The sequence below is a fragment of the Barbus barbus genome (assembly GCF_936440315.1).
Source record: "Barbus barbus genome assembly, chromosome: 5".
Taxonomy (NCBI): Eukaryota; Metazoa; Chordata; class Actinopteri; order Cypriniformes; family Cyprinidae; genus Barbus; species Barbus barbus.
In genome coordinates this window covers 5,907,394-5,924,935 of record NC_136733.1, presented here as the reverse complement: position 1 = coordinate 5,924,935, position 17,542 = coordinate 5,907,394, and the positions used below count along the sequence as shown (strand labels likewise).

General features: G+C 37.7%; 1 protein-coding gene across 2 annotated transcripts in view; it reads left to right on the top strand.

Moving 5' to 3' along the window:
* The first annotated feature begins 4,169 nt into the window (after window positions 1-4,169).
* The window catches only part of LOC306870527 (nuclear pore complex protein Nup214-like), a 39,654-nt gene continuing 26,281 nt past the window's right edge, over window positions 4,170-17,542 (top strand). The window contains exons 1-19 of one of the 2 annotated variants that reach the window (XM_079417831.1): window positions 4,170-4,370; window positions 5,661-5,856; window positions 5,938-6,089; window positions 7,602-7,800; window positions 7,924-7,994; window positions 8,236-8,299; window positions 8,929-9,032; window positions 9,119-9,225; window positions 9,326-9,392; window positions 10,218-10,344; window positions 10,937-11,095; window positions 11,708-12,149; window positions 12,229-12,362; window positions 14,426-14,517; window positions 14,616-14,696; window positions 14,782-14,931; window positions 15,585-15,743; window positions 15,819-15,922; window positions 16,002-16,184. In XM_079417831.1, coding sequence (XP_079273957.1) covers window positions 4,329-4,370; window positions 5,661-5,856; window positions 5,938-6,089; window positions 7,602-7,800; window positions 7,924-7,994; window positions 8,236-8,299; window positions 8,929-9,032; window positions 9,119-9,225; window positions 9,326-9,392; window positions 10,218-10,344; window positions 10,937-11,095; window positions 11,708-12,149; window positions 12,229-12,362; window positions 14,426-14,517; window positions 14,616-14,696; window positions 14,782-14,931; window positions 15,585-15,743; window positions 15,819-15,922; window positions 16,002-16,184 — 2,633 coding nt within the window. In that variant the 5' untranslated portion in view covers window positions 4,170-4,328. The remainder of the gene's footprint in view (window positions 4,371-5,660; window positions 5,857-5,937; window positions 6,090-7,601; window positions 7,801-7,923; window positions 7,995-8,235; window positions 8,300-8,928; window positions 9,033-9,118; window positions 9,226-9,325; window positions 9,393-10,217; window positions 10,345-10,936; window positions 11,096-11,707; window positions 12,150-12,228; window positions 12,363-14,425; window positions 14,518-14,615; window positions 14,697-14,781; window positions 14,932-15,584; window positions 15,744-15,818; window positions 15,923-16,001; window positions 16,185-17,542) is intronic. The other variant, XM_079417832.1, reaches the window with a different exon arrangement.

The window sequence follows — 17,542 nt, the reverse complement described above, 5'->3', positions numbered from 1 at the left end:
CTCAATATTTAGTTGGGGCTCCTTTGGCCTGGATTACTGCAGCAATGCGGCGTGGCATGGAGTCGATCAGTCTGTGGCACTGCTCAGGTGTTATGAGAGCCCATGTTGCTCTGATAGTGGCCTTCAGCTCTTCTGAATTGTTGGGTCTGGCGTATTGCATCTTCCTCTTCACAATACCCCATAGGTTTTCTATGGGGTTAAGGTCAGGCGAGTTTGCTGGCCAATCAAGAACAGGGATACCATGGTCCTTAAACCAGGTACTGGTAGCTTTGGCAGTGTGTGCAGGTGCCAAGTCCTGTTGGAAAATGAAATCTGCATCTCCATAAAGTTGGTCAGCAGCAGGAAGCATGAAGTGCTCTAAAACGTCCTGGTAGACAGCTGCGTTGACCTTGGACCTCAGAAAACATAATGGACCAACACCAGCAGATGACATGGCACCCCAAACCATCAATGACTGTGGAAACTTTACACTGGACCTCAAGCAACGTGGATTATGTGCCTCTCCTCTCTTCTTCCAGACTCTGGGACCTTGATTTCCAAAGGAAATGCAAAATTTACTTTCATCAAAGAACATAACTTTGGACCACTCGGCAGCAGTCCAGTCAAGACGCTTCTGACGCTGTCTCTTGTTCAAGAGTGGCTTGACACAATGAATGCGACAGCTGAAACCCATGTCTTGCATACGTCTGTGCGTGGTGCTTCTTGAAGCACTGACTCCAGCTGCAGTCCCCTCTTTGTGAATCTCCCCCACATTTTTGAATGGGTTTTTTTCACAATCCTCTCCAGGGTGCGGTTATCCCTATTGCTTGTACACTTTTTTCTACCACATCTTGTCCTTCCCTTCGCCTCTCTATTAATATGCTTGGACACAGAGCTCTGTGAACAGCCAGCCTCTTTAGCAATGACCTTTTGTGTCTTGCCCTCCTTGTGCAAGGTGTCAATGGTCGTCTTTTGGACAACTGTCAAGTCAGCAGTCTTCTCCATGATTGTGTAGCCTACAGAACTAGACTGAGAGACCATTTAGAGGCTTTTGCAGGTGTTTTGAGTTAATTAGCTGATTAGAGTGTGGCACCAGGGGTCTTCAATATTGAACATTTTCACAATATTCAAATTTTCTGAGAGACTGAATTTGGGATTTTCATTAGTTGTCAGTTATAATCATCAAAATTAAAGGAAATAAACATTTGAAATATATCAGTCTGTGTGTAATGAATGAATCTAATATAAAAGTTTCACTTTTTGAATGGTATTACTGAAATAAATCAACTTTTTCATGATATTCTAATTTTATGACCAGCACCTGTGTATATATATATATATGAATGGAAATATACTTCAGAGATATTTTACTCATAAGAATTTCTAGGGGTGCCAATAATCGTGGCAACATGCATTTTGTTTTTTTAAGTTGTTATACTCTGTCAAAAAAAAAAATCCAACTTGTTCTTCTAAGTTCTTCTAACAAATGTAATAGCAGGAGGCGTCAGTTTATTATTTTGTGTGAACTGAACAAGAGTACTCTAAACATGCTAGCAAAAGAGCTATCTAAACAAATATTTTTATGTTGAACAATATTGAGCATGTTCCCAGCATGCACTGCGGCTTGAAAACATTTTGTGGTAATTATTAATAAAATTTTATCATTGTTTTACATTTTACTTCATTTATTCTGCTGCTAGTGTTGTCACAGTCAGCTGTCATATGGATCAGTTAGTTTATATTTTTACTGAATTAACATTTGTTGATCCTCACTATGTTTGAGAATCGTGTGTTGAGATATGTGCATCTCATTGCAACTTGTGGATTTAAACCATTTGTCAATCAGCATGTTTGCCTTAAGTATTAAGAGGCAGATCATTTCCATATTATAGTGAGTTTTATAAGTGAAACAATCATATAAGAAAGAAGATCCAAAAGTTGTATCATTGATAATTATTAAATAATTTTTAGTTGATATGAGAGAGCTTTTACAAATCAATTGACTGCCTTTTATTCATTGGATGAACTAAAAGTCTGGGGGAAAGAATATCCTTTCTGGGTCAAAATGACATAAACACAGGGTTAAATGTCCTTCTGAATAGCCTACTTGCTTTCAAAATACGTATTTCACAAAGCAATCATTTTACTCAGTTACTTTGATCTTTATTAGTAGTAATAGCATGTATAATGGATGTTCTTTCAGTAAAATGTCAAACCCATAATATTTGAAATATACAGTTCCCTCCAAAAGTATTGGAACAGTAAGGCCAATTCCTTTATTTTTGCTGTAGACTGTAAACATTTGGGTTTGACATCAAAAGATGAATATGAGATGAGAGATTAACATTTCATCTTTTATTTACAGCTATTTTCATCTGGATCTGATACACAGCTTAGAAGATAGCACCTTTTGTTTGAACCCACCCATTTTTCATGTTACCAAAAGTATTGGAACATGTGACTGACAGGTGTGTTTTGTTGCCCTGGTGTGTCCTATTAATTGATTATTCAAACAATAAATACTATAAATAAAAACGAGCAATTTTGAAGCTGAGAGAAGATGAAAAACAATCAAACCATTGCACAAACACTGGCAATAGCAAGTACAACCATTAGGAATCTCCCGAGGAAGAAAGAAACCACTGGTGTACTAAGTAACACACCTCAAACGGGTAGAACAAGGAAAACATCTGCAGTTGATGACAGAAACATTGTGACAGCTGTAAAGAAAGACCCTAAAACAACTGTTAGTGACATCAGCAACAACCTCCAGAGGGCAGGAGTGAAGGTATCACAATCTACTGTTCGCAGAAGACTTCATGAACAAAAGTACAGAGGCTACACCAGAAGATGCAAACCACTCATTAGCAAAAAGAATAGGAGACAAGCCTCAAAAATTCTGGGACAAGGTTTTATGGACTGATTTTATGGACCAAAGTGATGGAAAGGCTAAAGTTTGGAGAAAGAAAGGATCTGCTCATGATCCCAAACATACAAGCTCATCTGAAACACAGAGTACACAGGTGTACATTATAGTACACATTACACAAGTAATGTAATGGCTTGGGCTTTCATCGCTTCTTCTGGGACAGGCTCATTAATCTTCATTAATGATGTAACACATGATGGCAGCAGCAAAATTAACTCAGAAGTCTACAGAAATATTTTGTCTGACAATTTACAGAAAGATGCAACCAAACTGATTGATTGGGAGATCCTTCATCATGCAGCAAGATAATGACCCAAAACATCGTGCCAAAACAACAAAGGAGTTCATCAGGGGCAAGAAGTGGAAGGTTTTAGACTGGCCAAGTCAATCTCCACACTTAAACCCTGTAGAGTATGCATTTTACCTGCTAAAGAAGAGACTGAAGGGAGTAACCCCCCAAAACTGAAAGAGGCTGCGGTGAAAGCCTGGAAAAGCATCACTAAAGAAGAATGCAAAAGCTTGGTGATGTCAGTGGGTCACAGGCTTGATGCAGTTATTGAAAGCAAAGGTTTTGCAACTAAATATTAAGTCTTTTTCACTTTAATCTATGTTAATTCTATCTGTTCCAAAACTTTTGGTAACATGAAAAATGGGTGGGTTCAAACAAAAGGTGCTATCTTCTAAGTTGTGTATCAGATTCAGATGAAAATACCTGTAAATAAAAGATGAAATGTTAATCTGAATCATATTCATCCTTTAATGTCAAACCCAAATGTTTTCAGTCTACAGCAAAAATAAAGGAATTGGCCTTACTGTTCCAATACTTTTGGAGGGCACTGTATATATATATATATTTGCTTTGTTATATTAATGTTAGAGAAAACATAAAAGGAATGTCGAATTTAATAATTTTGCTAATTTTGAAAGCTTTCTGGACCATCTGAAGCGAGTAAAAACGTTAGATGAACTTCTAACTAAATGTTTCAGAAATATTGTTTCAGAAATTCAGAAATTATGTTTAAATAGTGTTTTTGTACAAACGTTTTGAGAACGTTATTAACAACTAAAACATTGTGAGCAAGTGCTGGAAGAATGTTTGTTCAACTTGAGAGAACATTGCCACAACCATAGCCAAAGTGATTTCCGGGTGTTTTTCTGTCATCAAATAATATAAATGTTAATATGAGTCAAAATATTTCTATCCGTTAGAGGTCGCTACTGTGTGACAAGATTGTGATGACACGCTTCCGCGTCAAAACATGCGTCATTTCCTGCTAAAGTTCAACGCGGGATCTTGCTAACAAGCAGAGAGTTTGAGATGACAGGAATAAATTCATTAGTTCGAGAATAATAACTTTATTAGCTACGCATTCATTTGTTGTTGTAGCACTTGACGGCGCTCGAGTGAAGCTTTGCAAAGATGGGAGACGATCCGGACTCTATTCCAGAGAGAGACATGAAGGTGAGACACTTACCGGCTACTATGACTCTTATTATTATTAGTAGTAGTGGTAGAGTAAATGCGTCCTGTGGCAGGTAAAGGTGATCTATGTTTATGGAGGTATGAGTTCATGTGTCTTGTGCCTGTGTTTAGTTTATTATTCTTATGAATTGGTGTAGTTTTACTTTTGTAAAATAGTTCTAGTCCGCATTAAGTGATTAAATATGAACTTTATGAGTTTGACACACAAACTAATAGCATAAACACATGCTTGAGGTTATTACCGGTGTCATATATGTCTGTTAATTACTTCATACGAGTCTTAGCTTGACCGCATAATGGAGCCAAATATTATTTGTTCATATTTGACTCCGTTTTGGGGTGTTTGGGATTTTAAACAAGTCAGGTCAGCACAGGCTTCGTTTAGATTTAATGTCACTCCTGTTGTGAAATGAAAGTGAAAGGTGTGAGTTTGTTTGACACACTGAATACATTTTTTTGTGTTTTCAGTACCAGTAAAACAAGATTTTATTTGTATTACATGTTGTGCTTATTACATCACTGCCATCCGTACAATTGTATTTGAGTTATTCAGGTCCACAAAAACCCTAAAAAGGTCTTGAATCAGAGCAGAAAGCCTTAAATTCATGAAGTCGAGACATTACATGTGATGTACACTGCAAAAATTAAAATCTTAATCAGTATTTTTGACTTGTCTTCTAATTCAAATATCTTTCAATGAGGAATAAAAACCTGTTTTCCCTTTGAATTAAAGTAACAGTTCACCCAAAAATGAAAATTTGTTCATTTGTTATTTTACTAAATGTTAATATACTCCAAGATGTAGGAAAGTGTTGTTGTTGTTTTTCAGTAGAACAGTAAAGAGAATTTTTAGCTGAAATCGGTGATTCATATAATGCAAATCAATGGCTACTGCCACTTTGAGAGTCAAAACATCATGTCAGGCAACACAAAATTGATACCCAAGGCTCCTGACAATATATTGAGGTCTTGAAGTGAAACTATCGGTCTCTGCAAGAAACTCAACAAGTCTGCAAGAAACTCTACCTGTAATCCAGAGCCTCTGGCAAATGGAGTGATGTCATGTTCACAAACAGTTCATTCTTTTGAACCGGTTCTTTTTAGAGACATTTACACCATATTTACATATTGTGTTCCATTGAATTTGCTCCTTTAATTTGCTTTATTTAAAAAAGGCCTTAAATTTACCTTCATAAACCTGCGGAAAGCCAGTTATTTCACAGCAGTAATAGGCACTGACATATAGATGTGCACTTCTGTGCTCTTCAGGACTTTCAGTTCCGTCAGATGAAGAAGATCCGTGTGTTCGAGTCGTCTGCGGATCTTCCTAAGAAGCGCTCCAGTCTCCTCGCCATCTCTAACAAATATGGCCTGACTTTCACTGGCAAAGATGAGACGCTAAAAGTGTTCTGGACGAGAGATGTGATTGCAGCCGGCCGTCTGGAGGGAAACCCCAATGACATAGGTATGAACGCTCATGTGAAAGCTGCTCCACTCCACTGTGACTGAGCTCAGACTCACGTGTGTCTCATGTGTGTATCATCAGTGGAGTGCTCCTGCGCCGTCACGGTGACCGTCGATGTGGTGATGCATCACATGGCTCTGAGCAGCGATGAGCTCACGCTGTCTGTGTGCGGGATGGGGGACGCCTCTGAGCTCACTCTGGACTTCTACGACGTCCGCACTTTCCTCAACAAGGTCATTCAACTCTTCTAAAACTACTTCATATGTGATTTCATTTGTTTCCTCTTCAAACAGCTCCTCATGTTTAGTTGTGTTTCAGATCTTGAAGTCTACATGCATATCTGATGTCATTTACTTTAGTTCAAAATAAAGTCAAGTCACATTTATTTCTAAAGCAGCTTCACAGAAATAAACACAAAAATAACAGAATCAATGATGCAGACTTAAAGCTATTATACTTAATTTTGGACCAAACTATTTATGTTCTTTATTATTATTTCAACCTGATGAATGAATGATGCATAGCGCTTTTATTGTGTATTACCGTACACCCAAAGCACTTTACAATCACGTGGGGGTCTCTCCTCAACCACCACCAGGATGTTAGACTTTGGTTAAAAAAATAATTGTAGACATGATTTAAAAAGGTTAAATGATTTTAAAACAAAGTGTTGTGTGATCTTCACAATCAAAAGTCACTGCCTTAGGAAATGAATGGGAAATATGAAAATTCAGTGCAATTTTCTTGGATACAGTCTACAAATCGGTTATAATGAAGTCTTTGATAATGTCCCATTATTAGTATCAAATTAAAATTACAAGAGTGATTTTATACACACAGAAAGCATATTAAATGCAAGTAAAGTGTCAACTTCAATGATTCAAATAAGTTTTGTAAAAAATATATTTATGTAAAAATGAAACACTTATTCTGACTTGTACTTTTTAAAATATATCAAAGAATTGGTGATCGTACTAAATTTTGATTATATTTTAAATGATTAAAAACTTGATGGATAGTGGCAAAGATCGGTAAATATTTAAAATCACAATTAGTATTTTAAGGCTGCACTGTAATCCATAAATTAGTTTTTCAATGTCATTTAAAGATTCTTGTCCTAAATATGCCTCACAAGATTTTTTGGTATATGAACTCTCGTTACACTGAATGACGTTTTAATGGTTTCAGTCAATAATGATATTTCAGTGGATGTAACTTTAACAATTGTTCAGCTGGCGAAACGTCTTCCTGAAAAGACATTCAGTAGACAAAAACTCCACAAAGCAGTTGTGAAAACTACATGATTTTGGCCCTTTATACAGCACATGCTGCCACTGTAAAAAATGTTAGTCTATCCCTTACAGACTCGCATTCATCAACGTTAATTTCAAACTTGCATGCATCTATTAGTTAAACCACTTTAGTCTTTATTTCTCCCACCAGATGGCATTAGTTTGCTTTCCATCCACTGTATTTCAAATACCTTAGTGTTTAAGTAAATAAAAAAGCAGAATTAATTTGAAATTACATTTTACTTCTAATATTTGTATTCATTTATATATAAATAAATTATGCTTAATTTAGAGATTATTATTGTTTAGCACTGAAATACAGAATATGTAAAGAATAAATAATTTTGAAACAACAAATAGTACGCTCATGGATCAAGAATGTGAAGAATACCAGTGTTAATGTGTGTGTGTGTGTGTGTGTGTGTGTGTGTGTGTGTGTGTTTGCTCCAGCAGGACAGACAGGAGAAGCGTCCCTTCACCTCTTTCAGACCCTCGGCCGCTGCACACACGCTGGTCCAGGATCTGAAGTGGAGTCCAGTGGATGCATCCCGTCTGGCCGTGTGTCTGTCTGATGGCAGTATGATGGTGTTGGATGTTCAGGACTCTGTCAGTGTGGTCGCTCAGCTTCCTACCTCTGAGGGAATCACCTGCGGTCAGTGTTTACTGTGTGCTGTCTTTATTCTCATCAGTTTCCAGATGTCTCCACCACTGTTTTTTCAGTGTCTTTGACCTTATTTTAAAGCGTGTTGATTCATAGCTGTCTCTTTCGTTGTAGTTTGCTGGAGTCCCAAAGGGAAGCAGGTGTCTGCTGGGAAAGAGGACGCTACAGTGGTTCAGTTCACTCCTGTACGTCTGTAAATGATAGTTTATGACGGACAGATCCTCAGATCTTCACTTTACCAAGAATGATAACTGTTTCCACACCATAACTGTTTCAATACTAACACTCAATATTGTTCCACTGATATTGTTCCTCTGTGTCGTTATTGTTAGTCGTGGTGTGGACTTGCTACTCTCATAGAGTTAGAGTGACTATTAAAACTTTATAGTTTAGGCCAGTGTGTAATGCTGTGTGTTTGTGTCTCAGAACTTACAGGCCAAGAAAGGGATCCCCTGTCCCAACTTCTACAGTCAGGATCACCCCGTTAAAGGTACAACGGCTCAGATTTACTGTGTTCTTACTGTGACCGTGTTCCTGTATAGATGTGCTTTCATGTTATGCTATATGATTTATATTTACGAGATGAGCATCACCACAACTTTAAGCACAGACTTTGGCTTCTGATTTGGTATTGATCATAATGAGACTGTACTTTCATTATGACCGATCAGCAATCTAATTGCAATCTAAAATGTTTTTTGCTGCAGGTTCGTGTTTGTAGTACTGCACATTTTGGCAAATATTGTTGCTGTTATTATTATAAAAAATATATTGAATATTCTACTATATTATATTAAGTACAACAGTAAAATTTATATTTATTAATTCACATCTTTTTGATTTAATAATCACACTGAGCTATATTGTGATTTTAGTTTTATTTAAACTAATCGCGCAACCCTATCCCATCATTCTCTGTGATGGTGTGAGAATTGAAAAACACTTAGGTAAACATCCATTACACAAACCATTTGCTCGCTTGATAACATTATAAGTAGACCTCAGAGTACAGTACAAAATTAAAAAACTGCAGTTCATGATCCCTTTAATCATGCCTTCCACTCTCATGAGTAAGGATGTGAGCACTGGAGTCTGTGCTAATGTGTGTGTTCTCCGCAGTGCTGGATGTGTTGTGGTTAAGCACGTTTAACTTTGCGGTGGCGTATGCTGCAGCTGATGGCTCTCTGGAGACACCGCCGGAGCTGGTGGTCGTGTCATTGCCTGTGAGTTACTCTAAAGAAAGATACATTGTAAAACCTTTCAGACATGACCACTGACAATATGTCAACTGTGTGTGTGTGTGTGTCAGAAAAAAGATGAAAAGAGAGGCGAGCGCTATCTGAACTTCAACGACCTTGTGTACGGCACTTGCACCGAGAGGCAGCATCACTACTACCTGTGCCATATCGAGGACTGGTGAGACTCGTCTGCATGTCCTGTGCTCTGCATTAGCTTTGTTAGTCCAGTGAGGACATCGGTTGTCATAAATCAAATGAAACTGATTTCTCTTATGTAGGGATTTGGTTTTGGCTTCATCAGCTGCTGCCATTGAAGTCAGCATCATCGCGAAACAAGAGGACAAGGTAAACATATCAGAAACATAGGTTATTATTGTTAACTAAACCTAAAATCATTTTAAAAAACACTTGATGTATAAAAGGATAGTTCATCAAAAAAGGAAAATTGTCATTGTTTGTTAACCCTCGAGTTGTTCCAAACCTTTGAGTTTCTTTCAGCTGCTGAACACAAAAGAAGATATTTTGAAGAATGTTGGGAGTCAGTCATTTGACGGTAGCCATTGACTTCTGTAGAATGGAAAAAAGTACAATGGAAGTTAATAGGGACCAGAAACTATTAGGTTGCCAGCATTCTTCAAAATATAATCTTCTGTGTTCAGCAGTTGAAATAAACTTGTACAGGTTTGGAACATGAGGGTGAACACATTATGACCATTTTAATTTTTGGATGAACTACCCATTGAAACCAAAAAAAAACTAATTAATAAAAATAAAAAGTTAAATGGATTTTATTTCAGCTAGGTATCAAGGCAACAATTTACTTTTTCTATTTACTTTTTTTTTTTTTGTTTAAGTTAAAGTAATAGAATAATAGAACTAAAAAAATAAGTATATAGGCATTTAAAAAAATATATGAAAATGAAGTATAAAAAAGAGGTTTATAGCTTTTATAGATAAACTATACTAGTATCTCAGTAATGGTAAAATAAGTGTTAGTTTCGGCACTGATAGTGCTGCGCTATGGGCGTCACGAGTTCGAGTCCCAACTCGAGGACCTTTCCTGATCCTGCCCACTTCGCTTGATCTTTCCTATTGTAATGAAGTCGAAAATGGCAAAAATAGATAAATAAAATCAAGTGTCACAGAGGTCTGATGTGATGTTGTGTGCAGGTGAACTGGGAGCTTTGGCTGCTGGAAGATGCCAGTCGAGCAGAGCTTCCTGTCACAGAGAACAGCGAGGACACACTTCCTGTCGGCATGGCCATCGATTACACCAGCCAAGAGGACATACACCTGTGTAAGAGCTAATAAACTTCTAATGTCTGTTCAAACTATGATATGACATTTATTTTCCTAAGAATATGTTTCCTGTTGCTGCTGCTGACACATCCATACACCAAGAACAAAGACTCTACTGTTAATGGAAATTGTTACTTTTATGGGCGTTTGCACTTGTTCATGCTTTACAAGAACCAACTAACAGTACAAGTATCTGTCTTAAATTCTTTCATTCAAACATTCAAATGCTGAAACATTTATAGTGTCAAATTCTCAAGCTTTTATTTGGCTGAATATTGGTGAAATGCTGAAAAGTCTCTGCACAAAATTGTTGGAAATTATGTAAATGAAGTGAACCTAGCAACAATTGTATACCCAAGTGCACAATAAACTCACAACGCTTGCAGAAAGCATTGTGAAAAGCATTATTTTACACTAAGCCACTTTGAAATATCGCTGTTTCAGTTTTATTGTTTAATCGTTCATCCTCATTTGTTTCTATTAAAGTTACACTAATAAATAATTATTAGTTTTTCCATCCACTCATGAACCCTGTTTTGTAAACAGTGTTGTCACGGATACTGTTGTAAAAACTTGTCTTGCATCCTCAGCTGATGAGAAGAGGTTGCCTCCAGCTCCAACGCTGATGCTGCTGTCTACAGATGGAGTCCTGTGTCCTTTCTCTCTACTGAATCTCATCCCAGGGGTCAAACAGCTGACCGTGGCTGCTGTCCCTCTGCCTGAGGATGGAGAGAGAGCACCTGCCGCCAGTAAGACCGCAGGCATTGTTTAAGACCCCAATATACTCACGGCATGTTTTGTTCTTCACAAAGAAGTTGGACATACCTTTGCAACAAAATAAGCACGTTTGACCATGGCGCTCACGTCTCGCACATGAAATTATTGGATCATTCTTTTCTCTTAATCACTGGCATGTCTAATTCTAGCGTTTGGTAATATTTCTGTTCTAAATCACAATTCCTGGATTTATACAAATAAAATTGTGGCAAAACATTACATTCGAATAAAATTGGAAAAATTGCCCAGACCTACTTTAATAAAGCAAGCTGCTTTATATTATTGAACATGAAAAAACAGTGTCAGTATTACTTTCAATTACAATTTTATTCTAGCCTGGTTTTGTTTAAAGTAACGTCACACCAGTTCATTTAATTCTGCTTGAAGTGTTTCGGGCCTTTACTGTGCCAGGCAAACCTACATGTGCTTTGAAGTCAGTTTAATAAATTTTTAATTCACTAGCACTTTAAATCTATTATTGTTCCATGGAGACAAATCATGATTTAGAAGTGATTTAAGATGCAGCGTTTGCTGTTCAGCACCAGTCCAGTGACTTTGTTGTGTTCTAACATACTTCGTTTCAGAGTCGGCGTCCTCCTCTGTTGCTCCCGCCTCTGCAGCGTCCTCCATCTTCCCATCTTTCCCAGCATCTTCTGTCATGGCCCCGCCTCCAGCTACCTTATCCTTCACAGCCCCGCCACCAGCAGCTACTGCTGCTGCTTCCTTGGCTCCTCCCACCTCTGCGTCCTCCACTGGTTTCTCCTTCTCTCTTCCTGCTCTGGGTTCTACCACCTCCTCGGGCTTCTCGCTGGGTTCCACCACAGGAGGTTTCTCCTTCAGCACTCTCAAACCCTCCTCTGATGCTCCTGCCTTCTCCTTTGCTTCCGCCTTGGTGCCCAAGGAAGTCAGCAGTGCTCCGGCAACCACTCCTCCTCAGCGTCCACCCGCCATGTCCCCCATCATCAGCGGCCCCAAAGCGCCAGCGGAGCCTGCAGCGCCTGCCGTCAGGATGAACTTCACTGACAGGTAAGTGCGTGATCTGTGATGTTACATTAGATGGATAATCTTGAAGGATTAGCTGAGAGTTTGCGGTGTTTTTCTTCAGGTTTCTGGGAGTGGACTCTCTGGAGTCAGTCACATCTGCTGCCCAGCCATTTTCTTTGACCTCCACACCCAAACCAGCAGCAGCTGAGGTCAGCGGTCCGACAACAGCGGCACTCAAACCAGCTGCCCCTGCAGGTACAAGCTCACTTCACCTTTTGTCTTACATCAAAAATAAAGAACAAATTGCCGTTTATAAAGGCAAAAACTGACATGAATACATATGCGTATGCCAGCTAAAGAGCATGTGTTTGAACTTTTTGCACTCATATACCAATAATTAAGCATCAAACATCTGTTAAAATGTAAAGGCCTTTTCACACTGAGTGTGAAAAAGTGAAACGAATACCGGACGCGATGACACGCTGGAATAAAACAATAGATTTGTATGGATGCTTCCACATAGACCGCGAACATTCGCACACAACGAAAATGCACTTTTTTTTTTTTTTTTTTTTTTTTTTTTTTTTTTTCAACCGGTCCGATGAATCTTTTCAGTTTCAGGCCGTCCAATCAGATTTGAGCTTAGATCACGTGACCGGAGCAGCTGCTGTTGCACAAAAGGGTGTGAATGGTGGCGCTGTTTCGAAAACCAGTGTAAACAAACACCGAAGAAGAGAAACCCGGGTATAAGAGAAGAGAGTGGATGCTGAGTTCTTGTTATCGTTGGTATTTGAGAACCGATTTATTCTCACATGTTCTTTATACAGAATAACATTTCTAATTATTCTCAACTGAATCATGTGATGTGTAGAGCACGTGCGCGAGTGTTATGAGTCAGAGCGCATTCACTCTCTAGTCTAGATCTTCCTTATTAAAAAAATTGAGTTAAACATTTTTCTACACATGAAATATGAAAGCAAATAGACATGATTATGATATATTTTCTGTATGTTTTGTATGCAGCTCATGGTATTTTTTTTTTTTTATAGCAATAAAGGATGTTTGACAAATATTAGCAGTCGCGTTAAACAGAGTGCATGTGTCTGCTTATCATAGAAACAAAATCAACTATAGATCACAATTAGAAGTTATTACAAGCACTCGATGATGGTTTAAAGTAAGCAAACACATTAATAATTACATACATTTTCAAGTGTAGCTTTATGCTAATTGTACTTCTAATTATATTTTAGGATGTAGCCTATTCTTGTAAGCATTACAGATAGTTTGTGTTTCTGGTGTAGAACCAAACTTTGTTTATCTTAATTTAGATGTTAACTACATATCTGAGGAAAAATGCATTGTTGGTTGGCGCCACCTAGCGTGCAGGTGTAAATTAGAAGGCGGCGAACAATCGTTTCACACTCAGTATGAAAGCACCATTCGTCGGTGATTCGCCTTGCGTTTTCGCATTGTACTCAGTGTGGAAAGGCCTCAAAGATGTTTAAATGTGTCAAACTGACAGTGTTATATGCACAAATGAGCAACTACTTTCTAATAATTATAGAATTAATTTCTTATTTTTATTTCAATGCTTTTAATTGATCAGACATTTATAATGCTACAAAAGATTTCTATTTAAAAATAAATGCTGTACTTTTTAACTTTCTATTCATCTGTGAATCCAGAAAAATAAAATGCATCACTGTTTCCTCAAAAATATTTGGCAGGCTGGCAGCACAACTGCTTTCAACATTGATAATAACTCAAAATGTTTCTTGAGCAGCAAATCAGCATATTAGAATGAATTCTGAAGGATCGTGTGACACTGAAGACTGGATGCTGAAATTTTAGCTTTGATCATAGCGATGTTGCATTTTACAATATTCACAAAGAAACTTGCTTTTTAAAATATTTTACAATATTACTGTTTAACTGTATTTTTGATTGCATAAATGAAGCATTGGTGTGCAGAAGAGACTTCTTTCAAAATCATTTAAAAAAAATTAATTATCCCAAACTTTCGATTGGTAGTGTATATTACAGATTTTTACACAATATATGCAGTTAATAGAAATTAATAAAAATACATTATTCCAAACTTTTGAACATTGTCTCCACATTATGATATTTCTTCTAAACCGTAAAAGGGTATTTGCAGACATTCTGTAGGTGATGCACTTGTTCACGTTACTCATGTTTTGAAGATGAACATTTCGGAAATTGTTTTATGTTGACATTTAGAGCCTACATCCACATCTTTAGGCCCCTACTGTCATCAGAGATGCATTATTAAGGTGTGAAATCTTGTGTTGCAGTGTTGTCTCGGCCTGCTCAGAGCAGTGTTCCTCCAGCTCAGCCAAAACCAGCTGCCGTCGCTCCTCCTGTGTCCAGCGCTCCATCTGCACAGGTACAGCACTGAAGATCTGATGAACCAGCATCAGACAAGTCCAGTCTCATGTGTCCTGCACAGACTGATCTGAAGTGTGTTTGCTTGTTTTGTGGCAGGCCGTGTCTGTGAAAACACTGGAGAAACACCTGCAGCAGAAGAAAGACTCAGACCCTGTTATGACTGGAATACTGGAGGAGGTAGAGTCTGATAATCACGTTCACACAGTCATTTCTGAGCACCTGTCATACTGATACTGATTGAGTGGCTGCTGCGTTCTCTTAGATTGGACACTTTGAGAAGGAGCTGTATGATCTGAGGACTCGCTGCAGAAATGCTGATTTCAGGGTGGGCAGCACAGATGACATGAGAGACCTGAGGAAAGACTCCGAGAACTTGCACGCCTTCACACTGGAGATCAAAGACACCACAGAGGTGTGTGACATGCACATTTAACCATGCTGACAGCAGAAATCACCATGTACTTCCTAGTTTTTGTTTTTTTCTTTTTTTCAGGAAAAGAGAAAATGTAATGTTTTGATATTAATTTAATGTCTGTTTTTGATAATCCAGTGAATTAAAGTGAGTTGCCTCATAAAGAAAACATAAAATTAGATGAGCACAAATCAAACAATGAGATTATACATTGTGCAAAGGCAGCCTCACAACATGAAACACCTGAGTTACAAACAGCTCAGATTCAGAGCAGGTAAAACGGTTCTTCCAATTCACTTTCTAGATTATCGTGGCCCACGATAGTCTAATCTGTCCCGCCACAGTTTCATAAGGTGTCGGAAATATTTTTACACTTATCGTAACACTTATCATACTTTTACACTTATCACAACGTTACATACATACGTGTTGTGTTTTGCCCCATTGCTTTGAAAAAGCATTTGTTTCCCCACTTAAATCAATTTCCAGGTGTATTTTTAACTAACTAAAAGTAGGTGACAGTAAGTCACTGTTTTAATGAGCCATTGAATAATTTCATACCAGCCTGTTTCGGTTGATCATGAACCATAGATGTGACGGTAGTTTTGAGTTGTATGAATGCATGACTGACCAACTCAAATTGTTGTACCCAGTCTCTTCACGGGGACATCAGCGCACTGAAGACCAGCCTGCTAGAGGGCTTCGCTGGAGCGGAGGAGGCACGAGCACAGAGCGAGCTCAACCAAGACAAAGACTACCTCCAGCTTCTCTACAAGAAACCACTGGACCCTCGGCGAGAAGAACAGCTCAAGGTCTCGTCACCACCTCTGATAACTAGCTCATTATTTGAAATTATAACGTGTGCTGAAAGTATGTTTTTGCCTCAGGAAATCCGCCGCTTGTACCAGTACGTGAAGTTTGCCATGGAAGACGTGAATGCAGTTTTGGATGTGGAGTGGGAGAAGCACTTGGAGAAGAAGAAAAAGCAGAGGTGAGCAGCTGTGATATTGTGTTTTATTACCGCACGTCTGTTCGCCCGTACGCCTGAGTGTCAGCCTTTGCTCCTGCAGGCACATGATCATCCCAGAGAGAGAGGCTCTGTTTGCAGCATTGGCCAATAACCTGGACATCATCAACCAGCAGAAACAGCGTCTTGACCGGCTGGAGAGTGACCTGCACAAACTGAGGCTCTACAAAGGGACGTCAGTGTGGAGCTTCACCAGCCAGACACCCTCTACTCCCACAGGACAGAGGTGAGAGTGCACATCTGCCGCACAGGGCATCATGGTCGACCGATAGTGGATTTTGCTGATAATGTCTAAAATTGGAAAATATGGCCTATAACCAGTTAACAAAGTTGGGTAGATTACTTACAAATTGTAGTCTATTTACTGATTCTGAATTGCATTAAAAAAAATTGTAGTTCGTAACGTAATCAATTACATTGCACATTTTAGGTAATATAATCGGACTACATTTTTTTAATTACTTTTGGCCTAACTCATTTATCACATTGATTTTAAAAAGGGTAATTTTGTACCATGTTGTTATAAAGAATAAGAAAATATATTTCATTCATTGTAATTAACAACATGAAGTGCATTAAACATTAACTTGCAAACGTCAAGGTTTTCCAACCTGGGGTTCGTGAAGGAACTGCAGGGGGTTTGTGAGTTTAATGAAAAGCTAAGAATAAATTAAATCATAAAAATGTAAAATTAAGTTATTTGAAAATAACGTAAATCTAAATAAAAAACTTGCTTAAATTACATTTGCTTACCTGCATGTCATGTGACCATTAACCAATGTCAGAGAACCGTGAACATGCAAATATGATACATAATTATTAAAATATTTATTTTAAAACCTCCATGGGTACTTAAAGTAAATATATGAGATTAAAGAGGTTGAAATGACAAAGACGTTTACGAATCCTTGCATTATATGTAATAAGAAATAACGCTAATTTGTGCATTTTAATCCGTTTGAAAGACAAAATCCTTCCAAAGATGTAGTAATGCATGGTTAACCTATTGAGTGATAATTAAAATAATAATTGTTCATTAGTTGTTGGTGCAATGTTGAAACACTTTTTAATGTTGAAATGCTTTTTGTAAATGTAGTGGTCAAATGCTGTGTAGCCACCTGAATAATGACTGATCTCTGTGTGAATGCTGACAAAACTGGAAGACTTTCTGAATGTATATAAGCAGTAGGCTATTTTAGAAAGGATCCTTTAAAAAAACAAAAGAGGAATTGGGGGAAATCAATTATAATTATTATAATAATGTATTGCTATTGTGTGAATAATATGTAATCATGTAATAATAGAGTAACTGTATTCTGATTACGAGTATTTTAAAATGTAATTTGATCTAATTACATAATTTTTGGAATCTGGTCTAATCCAGATTACATGAAACGTATCTAATCCTGGGTAGTAACTGATTACATTTTTAACATATAATTTCAGTTATTTAAATATTCAACATTTTATATTTAAAACATTAATCTCAACATGAATTTATGAGTTTAATTGCACTCGTGCCACCTCTGAGTCTCATTAAACGTGCCTACAAGCCAATTTTGTTGTTCTTTTGTGCAAATTGTG